We start from the raw sequence: 14,673 nt of genomic DNA on the forward strand, positions 1-14,673 counted from the left end.
TATAGCTCACGACCATTATCAAGTACTATGTTGATAGAGAAGCTATTCATTGGTGGTTCTCCATTGGAATGTTCAAGTGTTCTATTGATATGGTTTCCTTGGTGAACAGACAAGCATTTTTTTTTCTCCTGAGAATGCTTCCTTTAAATATTTTTACAACTACTATGTGAAAAATAAAATGTTTATTGACGTATTTTGAGAGAATTGACCAATTTTCACATCAGATGATCACATAATTAACCATGTCTGCGAATTGGGTGATAATTTATTTTAGATACATCATCAAAATGTTACAGCTAGGCTGCAGGATTTTTTATCTGGGTTTTTTTTAGAGATAGTTCGTTAGTCTTTTTTTTGTACTGAAAGAAATCTCTGTAAATTGCATTTAAAACTATTTTGTTGATGTTAAAAGAAAAATTCTATGAATGTCTCTCGAAATCATTAAGATTGGACATTGGATAGGAGATGTTTGGATCAAAGTTTTTAAACGAGGTCGAGATAATTCAGGGAAAATTCATTTCAAAAGCCAAAAGAGGAACAAAAAGTTAATAAACCGGAAATTTCTTGGGTTAAGGTCCAAACAGATTTAAAACAATTTATATTGGTATTTTCATCATATTCTGAGAGGATGGGCAAAATATTTTTAGCGAAATGATGAAAGCTGACAGCTTCGGATTAAAGAGAAAAGATCTTCAATAAAATATGGAAGCTTATACCTGAAAAAATTACACTATCAGATTCCATGAAATTATGATTTTGTCTTCTAGCAAGCTATTCCTGTCAGGTTAACAAATTTTCTAATCAAATTATTTGAAAATCAATTTTTATCAGAGGTCGATCTATTTTTCTCTTTTTATTGATATATTTTTTGTGCATGTAGATGATATAGTGTTTCATAAACAGAGTTCAAACTGAATAAAGTATATTTTCTTTGTAAATTGGTAAAATTTGAATTAGTAATACTATCCAGGGGACGGCCTTTCAAGGCATCCGAGTCAACGTTGATGTGATAATGGTTATTTTTTCGTTTCTGTTAAAAATGTTTTCAGCCTCGTAGGACTTTGTGACTGTATATTCATCATGGAAAATAATAAACAAAACTTAGTTTCTTAAGTGGAAGTCTTAATCCTTTTGATTCTTAAACATATCCAAGGGGCAGATGTATCTGATCGAATGCTTTTAAACCATTTGTTTTCTTGCAAGGCCACAGCGACATGGATGCAAAATGAGGAAAATGCTTCACTAATGTAACGACGACCAAAAGTTATAAGGAGAGTCTTTTTTTCAATCATGTATTTTAAATCCATGTGCCTCATGGATTGAGCTACTGCCTTTCTACTGCTGACCAAGCTTAAATCGATATTGGCTACAGTATAAAGCAATCGTTAATATTCGAAAGCTATATTCTTAAAATAAATTATGCAACAGAATATGTTTTTTTATGCTCAAATGTTGGATAGTACTGATTTAAAAACAATGGTTGCCCATTGCGATTTCCGCCATTTTAAAAATGTCTGCTACTCAGTGGCGGAGTCCGACTTCTGAAACTGCATTTTCAAGAGCCCCCGACCCCCATATATTCATTAATTTACAGTTACAGCAACAACTGATTTGTTTTGTTTGGTAGTAATCTCAGTACACATCCAACGAATTGCATCCTTCGTAGTACATCGTCATCTTTAACAAACTATCTTAGCAAATATTTCATGTAATCTCTAACGTAGAGTTTCCGAGAATTGTCCTAAATAAGGTTGTCGCTGAGTCATATGGGCCATATCTCTTGCTCGTGACTCCATCGATTTCAATCGAATGTATGAGTATACATCTGACGATAGCTTGTCACAAACACCAATGAGAGAACAACAGATAAGGCTACTCTGGCCTTTTGGATTATATAATGTGCAGATGAAATCTTGGCGTATCTGTAAAATGATCACTGCTTTCATTCCTGTCTTATTCGATTCTGTCTGGCGCCTCTTATGAATAATCTTCATATTTCATTTATATGAAGTTCCCAGGAGTATTTTGTTTTGTCGGCTTATTGCCAGTCCTTTATACCACTCTAAGTGAGATGACGTTTCTTTGTTTGTTTTAACATTTGATTCCCGAAGTTACATTTATGCACGTAATAATTCAAAATCATATTTTATGGATGCATAAGCCTATATATAAGTAATAAGAAATTCACAGGTTTAATCAAAAAAAATTTTTTGTTCTACCGATCTGATTGGTCAGATTTAAATGCCACCAATCTCATTTCAACGCCCCCAAAATGAAGTGTAGTGGGCTTAGTTTGATACGGGTTAATGAGACCATGCCAAAACCCTATTAAATAACGAACGCATTTTTATGGTATACTACTCCTTAGTTTTATTACACACTACGTTTCAACAATCTTCATTGTCATCTTCAGGTGAAGTGAGGAAATATGGTACAAGAAGGTATATATATACACAAAAAATATAACGATAGCAACAATTAATTAGGGATTATTAGTAGTGGCAGTTAACAATAGGATGACAATAAGCAATGATAGAGCGACAATAAAATTAAGGAGTAGTATACCATAAAAATGTGTTGCGTTATTTAATGAGATCTCTACTCATAAATGTCGCTAAAGGATTATGTCATAACCCGTATTCGTGATACGATGACCGTAATGGTCCACAGACGTGTTTTGTTGTATAAAATTAAGTAGACATATGAATTCCAGCATTAGATGACTTATATAGATATAATCGATAAACGTAAACCCGAATGGTTATAAAAAGAATAGGTAAACAAAGCATATAGAATAGAACCGATCGGTTTCCAAATCGCGGGATTTATAGAACTCCCATAAAAATAAGAACAGGTTCTTGTTCAATTGCTTCTCTGTCACACCTCAGTACGTGTGACGGAGACCTTACTCGTCTTGTATGGGTTAAGACTACATGTCTATAATAAATAAGTGATATTTATGGAATAGAAGAATATTGGTTTGATTTACGATTTATTGTTGTAATTTTCCAGACATTCCTTAATCATAAACTGATCTTCAGGTTCATTTGATAAACATGGCTTAATTTGAGGGTACTAATGGGAAAGAAAAATGGCGGAATATTTCGTCTTTGATATTCATTAGGGACGTTTAATGTCGAATCATTTTTTAATTACGTATTATTTAACACAATGGTATTCGCGGGTGATTTAATGACCTATTCACTTTTTATCTGACTCGTCTCCAGGGTTTTATATATTTGAACATTAAGAATCCATTCCTCCGTGATTTAGAATAATATAGGGCTGTATGCGAGAACTCATGTCTGAAATGATTCTAAGAAACGTATTTTTTCTATGAATTTTTTTAAAAACAAAATGGTCTTTCAAACGGCTGATGCTACAGCAGTCATTGCATTCTTTCTTAAAAACTATAATGTTATGTTAACACGAATCCCATTTTATTCAGATGGGTTCTAATTGAATGGTCAATGCCCTTGTTGCACTTGTTGCAATCTGCATGGCGTTGCAGAAAAAGTATGACGTAATCACGTGGCTGCCGTTTCCAGCGACGGGATAATGTGACGCGATTAATTGGTGCATTCCGGTGATAAACTAGTCTAATATACCTCGGAATGCACCTATTAATCGCGTCACATTATCCTGTCGCTGTAAAGGACAGCCACGTGATTGGTAAAAACAGGTCATGTAAAGGTTAACAGAATGAAAGGTCAAGAAGGACAGCTTTTAGTGGTTACGTACGAAGCTAATAAAACATTCAAAACGAAACTAATAAACTACGAACGAAAGTAAGGTCAAGTTTGAATAAGACTGGCATTTTAAGAATGGGCCTATCCCACGAATACATGGAATGCAATCGCAAGACCTAAACCTAGATTCTGATTGCATTCAAGTTTATTCAGTTTGTTTGACAAGGCTATTGTTCACACACAGTACGCTCGACTGCGATTGAGCTTTGTCATCATTGTAAGTAGACGCCATGCTGGGAAAGTAAAGAGACTAACACAAACATACATGTATTATTTAAGTTTTACAGTATAAAACTCAGTATCAGTATTTTAAATTTAAAGCCCCACTTACTAATTCACTATAACGAATACGTTATGAAAAGATTTTCGAGTATATGAATAGATATTATCAAAAACTCTTAAGACATAAATAAATACCAACCAACCTTTGAAGAGCATGTAAAGATATCAAGCAATTTTTATACATGGTTAGCTATCAATAAATATATCAGTACATGGATGTATATCATCTCTCTATGTGGACGTATATTGTTGGCACCCCTGTCCGTCCGTCCGCCGATCCGTCTTTCCGTCAACATTTGCTTGTAAACGCTCTAAAAACTAGATTTTTTGATGGAATCAAATGAAATTTGGTATGTGTATACATATTCATAAAACGAAGATCAAGTTCGACCGTTAGAAGCAGAGTTATTGCCCTTGCCCCAAAATCTTGAATATGCTATTACTCTCTTAGCTTTCAACCGATTTTGATGAAACTTGAAATTAATGTTTCGTTTTTACCATCCGCATGCCGTGGTGGGCGTATATGGCAGTGGTCCACCATTTTTTGGAGTACATTGTTAAATATCAATCAAATATTGCAAAACTTGAACCAAAACCACCAAAATGTGGATTAAATAAAGAGATATTAACCAGTTTTTCGAGTTCATGAATAAATATCAACCAGATTTTGGAAAATGAAATTGAAACTTTACTGCACCATGTGGGCTAATGATGACGGGCAACGCCATGCAGGGTGCAGTGAGGGAAATTATCAACAAGCCTTTGCCACACAGTGTCAGATATCAATTACATCTTCCAGTAACGAGTCAGAAATCAATGCCATCTTGACATACAGTACAAGTCACACCTTGCCCTATAGTGTATCATATATCAATGACAAATTGCCATATTACGTATCATTTATCAATGACAGATTGCCATATTACGTATCATATATCAATAACTCCTTGCCATACGGCGTCAGATATGAATCACACCTTTCCATACAGTGTCAGATAATATCAATCTTATCTTGCGATTAAGTGTCAGATATCAATCCTCGAGTAACTAACCATGCATAAAATCATGTTACTCGGGTAATTTTTAAAGTAAGAGTGTGACAACCAAAGTAGTGTAGGATATTTATCACAATTCTCACCGCCAGCTATCAACGACAAATCATAATTCATAATAAAAATACATTGAACTATTTTATAGCGCTTTTTGTGATAAAATGTGATATGTTCATTAAATTTGTTTATATATTTTGTAATGAAATATTGAAATCGTTATAGACATGGTTGTTCCACGTCTTTCTCGTCAACTCCAACGCATTTTTTTTATTACGCTTGGGATTGAACATCACACAAATGATACAATCCTTTGGTTATAGAGCAAAACACATTAGATATGTGTCAAGATTTATAGGTTCAGTTATATTTATGGTGTGAACCAAGGACAAGTTATAGCGCCCACTCTACATAGACATCAACACTATTCTATTCAAAGAAAAATAGTTCCATAACAAGTGAGAGACAGACATCCGGACACAGTTCAATAATTAAAACATCTCTTAGAAAAGATTAGCGAAATGTGGCAATCTTTTAGAGCGTCTTTAGGTGGCATTTCATTTTTGAAAATGAAGAAGATGACCAATTGTATATTTTATGACCTTTTGTCATTTTTTTTTGTCTATAGTGTAACCATTATGCCATATTTTCATCTCTCGAATCTTTGTAGGAGATCATCGAGCATTTGATCTTTCGATAAAACTCAGATCTCATGGGGTATAGTATAGGTCATCTCTCAATCTAATGCCATATTCCAAAATAAGTCAGTCCTTGCGATTATTTCAATACAGGTCACTTCTCAATTACGCTTATTACATACATGTACTTGTCAGTACTTAATAACGATTATCTATTACTAGCCAGTTAGTGCTCTATTATGATTATTTCACACTAGTAAATCATAAATTACAATTATTACATATTAATCAATCATCAATTACGAGGGTTACATACTAGGCAGTTATCAAGTAACGATTATTACATACTAGTCAGTCCTCGATTACGATTATTACATACTAGACAGTCATCGATTACGATTATTACATACTAGTCAGTCATCAATTACAATTATTACATACTAGTCAGTCCTCGATTACGATTATTACATACTAGACAGTCATCGATTACGATTATTACTTACTAGTCTTGAATAGCTTTATTAATGCTTCAGCATTTCTGCTTTAGAAACATATAGACATATACATAGATACATATAATATATATACACATTATATACAAAACGAATACGAATACGTTTTAAATAATACAATTATAAATTAACATTAAATAATTTTTGCAGGTAACACAACTTACAGTATAGAAAATGATTCTCTCTGTTTTCACGTTACTAGTCAGTCATCAATTAAGGATTATTACATACAAGTCAGTCATTAATTAACGATTTTTACATACGAGTCAGTCATTAATTAGCGATTGTTACGTGCTAGTCAGTTGTTCTCAATTATGAATATCAAATACAATGCCATTCTCAACATGTCTGTACAGGTAGATTTGAAACGTAGAAGTCAGATATTATTAATGTTTTAAAGCGACGTTATGTTATTGATTCAATAAATTTACTCCATTTTGTTGAATTTTGTAAACAAATTATCTTATAATTTTAGATTCAGCATACAGTTCTCGTTGGATTCAGATTACCTACCTATAGTTCCACGCGTTCTAAAGTTCCATAAATATGTGGAAGTCGCCTGCAAGCCATAGCAAGTGAATCCTTGCTGAAGATGTGACTCCAGTCTGCTGATCAGGTTTGTTAACTTTTTATTCCATTATACTCACGAATAAAGGGCAATAACCTAGTTGTTAGTAACAAAGTTGACGACCACTTTTATATGTCAGGTCACTACAATATGAGCATCCATTTGATAATCCACATCAAAATTGAGATTTTCGTGGTCTGGTAGTACGTTATTGCAATGCCATTTAGGTGTTCCAAAGAAAACAAATTACTAAATTAGGACTGTAGTATTGTACTCCATGCTCTTGGGTGATTCAAGCCTTTGATGTACATACACAAAACTGTTGGTGATGATATGTACATATACAAAACTGTTTGTGATGATATGTACATATACAAAACTGTTGGTGATGATATGTACATATACAAAACTGTTGGTGATGATATGTACATATACAAAACTGTTTGTGATGATATGTACATAATATACAAAATTGATGCTGATGATATGTACATGTACATTTACAAAGCTGTTGGTGATGAAATGTACATGTACATGTACAAAATTGTTGATGATGATATGTACATGAACAATTACAAAACTGTTTTGTATATATATATATATATATATATATATATATAGAGTTAAATATCACACGATTATTGTTGGGTCTCCAAATAATTGGGTCTATGACCCAACACTTAGTAAAAGCCCAAATATTCAGTCTTCGACCCAATATTTCGAGTCTCAATCATGTCAGTGACCCAACATGTCAGTAGTTATAAAAGTATATATATATATATATATATATATATATATATATAAAAAGGGAATCAACAGTGTAAAACAGGTTTAATCAAATTGTCATGAACAATACAATACCAAAATACATTTTACAAATCACAAAAAAATTCATTTTTAAGATTTCATTCAAACCCACATTAATAATTATACGATCAAATGCTAAATACATCTCTTTTCATTGTATTAAGTACTACAAGTCTTTGGTGAGAAACGTATTTGTAATTATTGCAACAAGTCATATAATACACTTTTATCTGGATCAGATAGATTATGTTCATCTCTTAACAACCTAGAGGTCTATATTTTAGTTTGTAAAATACACTTAGAAATGATATATCTTTAAGTGGGATCGTCATTATGTTATGTTAGTTTAGTTGCCACCATATTACAAAGAAATATGAATTGGGTTCAATTCGATCAAAATGATAAAGTTTTCTAACTTTTCTCTCTTGGAATTATTCTTTTTTAATTTTACTAGACAAACAATGAAAATTATTGGCTTGAAGTCGCCTCAGAATTGTCTTGAATTCGTCGATGTTTACTCAGAAAATAATCAAATTTTAGACACTTTGGCCCTCACATCAAAAAAATTATCCCTTCGTGATATATATACACGACTTGTGTATGTTTGTTTCATTAAATGAAAACAAGGCAGGCACTATCGGACTATGAACCATAGTATACATTATATATAATGATAACAGTTTTTTTTACAAAATATATAGTGCAATAGGGCACCATGGCGATTTGTCGAATTGCATACTTATACAAATTAATAATCGTTGAACACTTTGAAATACTTAATGGCACTAAAGTTTTCAAAAAATACAAAATTACCCCAAAAACAATTGAGCAAATTATTGCCATTACTAAAATATATATTTATAAAAAATAAACAATTTCATTCTATTAAAACATCATATTATAACTGTCATTCTATAATATATCTTTATAAAAAAATAAACAATTTCATTTCATTAAAACATCATATTACAACTGTATTATACCGCCATTTTGCAATTAGTTGCACAAACATTTAGTTATAAAAACATCTGCTCATTATTAACACTATAGATAAAATCCTTAATTCACTTAAAAAATTGTGTTCAATTGATAAAAAAAACTTATACGTCTAAAAAAATAAACAATTTCATTTCATTAAAACATCATATTACAACTGTATTATACCGCCATTTTGCAATTAGTTGCACAAACATTTAGTTATAAAAATATCTGCTCATTATTAACACTATAGATAAAATCCTTAATTCACTTAAAAAATTGTGTTCAATTGATAAAAAAAACTTATACTACATAATGATTATGTATAATACCTTATCTTTGAATCATGTGTCGTGGAAATCACCATATTCTATATTATTTCACTTGTATATAATTACTTTTTACAATTTGCAATATTCTACTTATAATATAAATTTATTGTTAATATGAGAACACGATGATGAACATAATTTGTATTATTATTATTATTATTTTTTTCCATTGCTTCCCACATGTTGAATGTTAGACAGGACCATGTCCTTGTGTATTGGACCTAATTCTGACCCAAATAAATAAAGAGTTTATTATTATTGTCATCATGTATTAAAGTTCATGATTAAAATTATTATGAATAATGTAAATCAAAATTTCTAAAGTTTTAATAACGAGAACGAACCACCCACCACTCTGTAAGTATATGTGATCATATTTTATCAAACATCCACACTGCCAAAATATTGATTTAAAAAAAAATCCTAATTGTAATTACAATCAGGCGGCCTATTGATTTACATTCTAATACTAATATGACTACATCACACCACATCTGTTTCTATACATAATTATTTTGATGGCATTATCTGCCTTTCTTGCTATCAGTTACACTGTTGCATACTCAAATATACTTTCACTTAAGGCCCGCAATTCATTGTCATATAATTTTTTCTGAATGATGCTTTTTTTCGCATCTTTACCGTTACTTTGTTTCCAATCGTTCAAGCACTGGTAAATCGCTTCTGTTATATTCTTTGGGTAAGCTTCTGAATGACGCATAATAACACCGTTTACAACGCCGAGATCACGGATGAAACGTTGCCAGTTGTGTCCTGGTAACTCATTGGCCAATTTCTGTAACTCAATGTCGCTCACAACTGAAAAAGATTTACAAAAACAGATCACTGCCATAATTATATCGTATATAATAGTGTATATCACTTATTTTAATTCGTTCGTTTTCTTTTGCTCATAAATAACAGTGATTTTAAGGGAATTTGTTCAGTATCACCCAAAAATTCTTGTTGCATTGTTTGAGTTGTTACCAAGGTTGCTCTGGCTGCACAAATTGTCCGATTGAAGCTTAAGTTTCAAAATAGTATTGATAGTTCTACAAATACTTTGCTTTGATGAAACAATAAATATGGGTATATATATCTTAACAATGACAGGTTTTGCCAGCCAAATTGTTGATTAAAATTTCTCGGCGTAGATTGATTGACTTGATTTACAGAAACTTTTTATTTCCATTATGGCAGTCATGCTTGAACCATCTCTTCTTCTTTGATATTAGCATTTACCGAAATGATTGCAAAGACAGTGTTAAAAAGAAAGTACAAACCATCTGGTGGATCTCTGATTGGAATATAAACTGAAGGGCTGCCGTCAACAGTTCTATTCATCACAGTAATAGTTGAACTTGAAGATAGAGACATATTTGAAAACTGCCTAAGGAAAGATGGTTGCTTTGGAAGCACTGACAGATTAGGTTTGATAGATAATAGTGACTGAACATGGAGCAAGGGTTCTGGTGTACTGGAAAACTCAAAGGGCTCTATTTCAAACGATTGTGCTAATCGGATGTTGCAACACGCTGATGGTAATGTGTAGACATGGTCTTCTTGGTTGTTTTCTGTAACAGTTCCTGGGTCGAGAGCACCTGAAATTTGAATTGTACATCATTATCTTAATCACAATCACCACTTTAGCCACTGTAAAATGATATTAATACGTATCACTTGAGCCACAGTAGAAAAAGAGATGAATACATGATGGATACAAAATATCAGTATCCATTGTAAAATAAGATGGAAACACGATATCACTTAGCCATTGTAAATTGAGATGGATACAAGATATCACTTTAATCATTGTAAAATGAGATAGATACATCATCTCGCTTTAGCCTCTGAAACATGAGGTGGATAAAGATATCACTTTAGACATTGTAAATTGAGATGGATACATATCACTTTAGACATTGTAAATTGAGATGGATACAAGATATCACTTTAATCATTGTAAAGTGAGATGGATTCATGATATCACTGTAGCCATTGTAAAGTGAGATGGAAACAAGATATCACTTTAATCATTGTAAAATGAGATGGATACATGAAATCATTTTGCCTCTGAAAAATGAGATGGATACATATCACTTTAGACATTGTAAAGTGAGATGGATACAAAATATCACTTTAGACAAACTAAAAAGAAATAGGACACATGTGCCTTAGTCCGATTAAATAAGATGGATACAAGATATCACTTAAGCCACTACCAAATGAAATGGATACCATGTCACGTGCGACATAGTAAAAAAAGGGAAGGATACATAATATCAAGATATATATGGAATATATATATATGAAGGTTTTTTTACTTACAATAAAATATCATCCCATTTTGTATCATTCCTAATTTAATTGTGGCATATCCATTATGGTGAGCTTCGTAGATTTTCATATACTTTCCTTCAGCAGAAATCTTTTCAATGGCAAAAAATATGTCTTTATCTTTAGTTCCTGTGAATTTCAATGTTGCAAAGTCGTCAAGTTGAGAACACGTGTTTTTTGTGTACAGATCAATGTCCAATTTGGCACTTAATCCTACAACATGCCTGTAATAGTTCTTAAGATCTCTTATCTTGGTTTCTTCTAGATTTTCCACTATAAAATGTTTGATTGGGTGGGTGCGTTTACGAATGCTTATTTGGATTCGGTCTTCAACGATTTCTGCATCAACAGTAGAATTGTCTTTGATATCTTCCTGTTCGATTCGATGGAAGTCCACTAATTCTTTTCCATTAAATTTAAGTTTCAAAATACTTGGGGGCGTTTTAATCTCGTCAGCTATCTTACACTTAAGCGATTGTACCTTGTCCATTTTCATTATGGGGAATTTAAGCAACGCATCACCAAGAGAAACGATCACTGTTATAGCTCTTTTGACACTTGCATACACCATGCAACCTGGTTTGAATTCAGAAAATGTTGATAGGTCGTCACTCATTGGTAGTTTCTTGCCTTGTATGTTTAGTTTTACAGCGCAAGGTAAACAGTGCAGAAGTTTAGAAATATGTTCACAGAGATGTGTTGTTGAAGATTGTTTAGGGACAATTACAGTTTCTACCGATGAGTTGCGAGTGTCGCCTACTCTATATGTAACGCGTATAGGGATGCAATCTGGTGGTTGGAAATGAAGAACGTAATCATAGTATGTTATCGACAGGCTGTCGCTCGAATCGCTACTGGAATCTAAATCTGACTCAAGTAAACAAATGTATTCTTCGTCCCTATATATTCGTTTGCCCGATGTTAACCAGATATGTGAATTCAAAACAGATTCTGAGATGGGGTTGTGAATTCTATTTAAACTTCTAATTGTATCGCGTATTTTCTGCTTTAATTCGAGAATCGAATCAATAGTAAGGCATTCCACTGAAAACAGTTGTTCGTATTTAGGAGCGGTTCTATAAAGGCACTTTACAGTTTCTGTTCGTATCTTGTACATGTTAATATTATCACCAGTTATAACCCCTTGGTCAAACAACGAAGATGTATCTTGCATCCTTTGACCCTTCCAGAAAGGCCAACTTGGCGGGGAAAGATTTAACTTGTCCAAAAGAAACCTTACTCCTGAGTCTTTAGGAAGGTTAATGCATCTGTAGTTGCATGGATTCTCAGGATCTAATTTTAAGAAAACAGTTAAGTTATGTATATAACTAAAATCCAGAATCGCTGCGTATGTTATTGTTCTAATAGTGTATTCAGGAACCGTAAAAAAAAGTAGTTGGTTTTGTAAAACACCTTGCATGGAAGCTAATCGTTGTTCGAGAACACCATAAGGTGCTTCAATGAAAACGTCCTTACACTTCACACTTTTCTCGATCTTCCCTCTCATATCAAAAACGCCCACTTTTCGAATAGTAAAATCTGCCTTTCCTATAAATGTAAATGCCATACAAATTGATTATATAATATTATGATGGTTTAATATTGTCTTCCTAGGTAACAAATAATATGTAATGTGTAACAAAATATGTGTTTTCTCATGATAGGCCAATGAAGACGAGCAACGAGTATATATCTATGATAGTCTACAATAGGAATTCCCATAAACTCCAATGGTTGTAAAATTAACAAAAGATGATTTTCGCATATATTCAAAAAACCATAACTTAAATGACAACCTTGTTCATAGCAAAGCCCGTGGGGTGAGTAATTATTATATCAACTTTCATATCAGAACAGAAGAAAAATTACCCAGCAGTTTGTTAATGAAGTATTTGTTCCAACATAGATCTGTACATTTGGGAGAATCAAAGCCTCCCTTCCTTGAAATCTTAAATTCATCACAGTCACTATCTACAAGACTTAAGCAGCATAATACAGCTTATTAACAGCATAATACAGGTTATCTAACTTGCTATCTCATTCGTGATCAACGAATGTATGAACCTATCATGAAATGTAAAAGATGTGACTTACCACCTGAATTCGAGGAGGTAGATGACATATCAATAACATGTGGAAGGCGTCCGTGGTATGCTACAAAGGAATAAGACAAAGCTTCCATTGAATCAAATTCTGCACCAGCGAACAAACCAAATACTTTTAATTACGTAAACCATGAAAAGTGCAATATTCTTTTGTATAAAAAATATTTATTGACATGACATGATTTGGAAACATGCTTTGGCCTATAGTACACTCTCCTTAATATCAAATGTTTGATATATTATACAAAAACAAATTAAAACCGAACTGACAAATTGAAGTACACATGGCAGCTGGATGTGGACACATGGGTCGTGCATCACGAGAAGTCGATGGCATCATTGCCGATCTCTCCTATATCCTGCGGCACACCAGTGGACTTGGTCCGAGTTAATGTTTACAATAAAGAGCCGTGAATAAAATCTCGCGTGTGCCCGTGCTTCATAAGCTCAATATAAACAAAAATAATTTTCACTCGATTTTGATGAGATTATGCGATAATTTTAAATTTGACGATTCTAAGTGAATTGTTTTTTATTTCGGGGTTATTGCCCTTGATTAGGAAAATAGCGTGTGAGCACAATAGAAAATGCAAATTTCAATCGATTTTATTGAAATTTGGTGAAATAATTTATATCGATGAAATCTTGGTCAAGATTGTTGAATTTTCATTGAACATATTTTTTTATTACCCTTGAATCGAATTGAAATTTGTTATCATTGGAATTGATAAGGTTTTGAGTTAGAAGTTAATTACTCTTGCAATGAACATTTAGTATTGGAAATAAACGTGACGGATTGGTCCTTATGATTCATGCTGCTTTATATGGAATATATAACAAGCTTCTGTAGGGGCATTATGTATACCTTGCCTGGCAAGGTATCTCGTTTAACATTTCATCATTTTCCTTTTATAACTTACTTGTCCCAAAGAAGCCAACACGTTCGTTATTTCCAGAACCATTGAATAATTCATTATCATTTAATTCAGGTGTACTAGTTGTATTAAAACTGTTTGGTATATCAGAATCGTCCTCGCTGGTTATCTTGAAATATTGAAATTTCGGAATATTTCTTGCCATTTCTTAAATCCTGAAATTAAATCTATATAATCTTTATATCTATAGAATATTTTATAGTGCAGGTATATATGTAAAGTTTATCTTCATTGACTCGTCAATAATTCCGATTTACTGTTTGCGTCATATTCACTACAAGTACAAATTCCAGCCTGATTGCAAAGACTTGCGAATACTTGAAGCTGTTTATTGCCTTTGCGTCTTTACCAGAGAGGGGTATCATAGATAGCTGGTATTTT

The 14,673-nt window shown here is 32.6% G+C and overlaps 1 protein-coding gene across 1 annotated transcript; it reads right to left on the reverse strand.

Annotated features, from left to right (window-relative positions):
• Positions 1-9,462: 9,462 nt before the first annotated feature.
• LOTGIDRAFT_154877 (hypothetical protein) lies at positions 9,463-14,437 on the reverse strand (the record flags this gene model as incomplete). Its single annotated transcript, XM_009065382.1, has 5 exons — positions 9,463-9,734; positions 10,199-10,516; positions 11,244-12,800; positions 13,347-13,406; positions 14,278-14,437. 5 exons carry the CDS (start codon positions 14,435-14,437, stop codon positions 9,463-9,465), a joined length of 2,367 nt encoding a protein of 788 aa, XP_009063630.1.
• Between the last annotated feature and the right edge of the window lie 236 nt (positions 14,438-14,673).

This window comes from Lottia gigantea, assembly GCF_000327385.1.
Source record: "Lottia gigantea unplaced genomic scaffold LOTGIsca_7, whole genome shotgun sequence".
In the NCBI taxonomy this organism is placed as follows: Eukaryota; Metazoa; Mollusca; class Gastropoda; family Lottiidae; genus Lottia; species Lottia gigantea.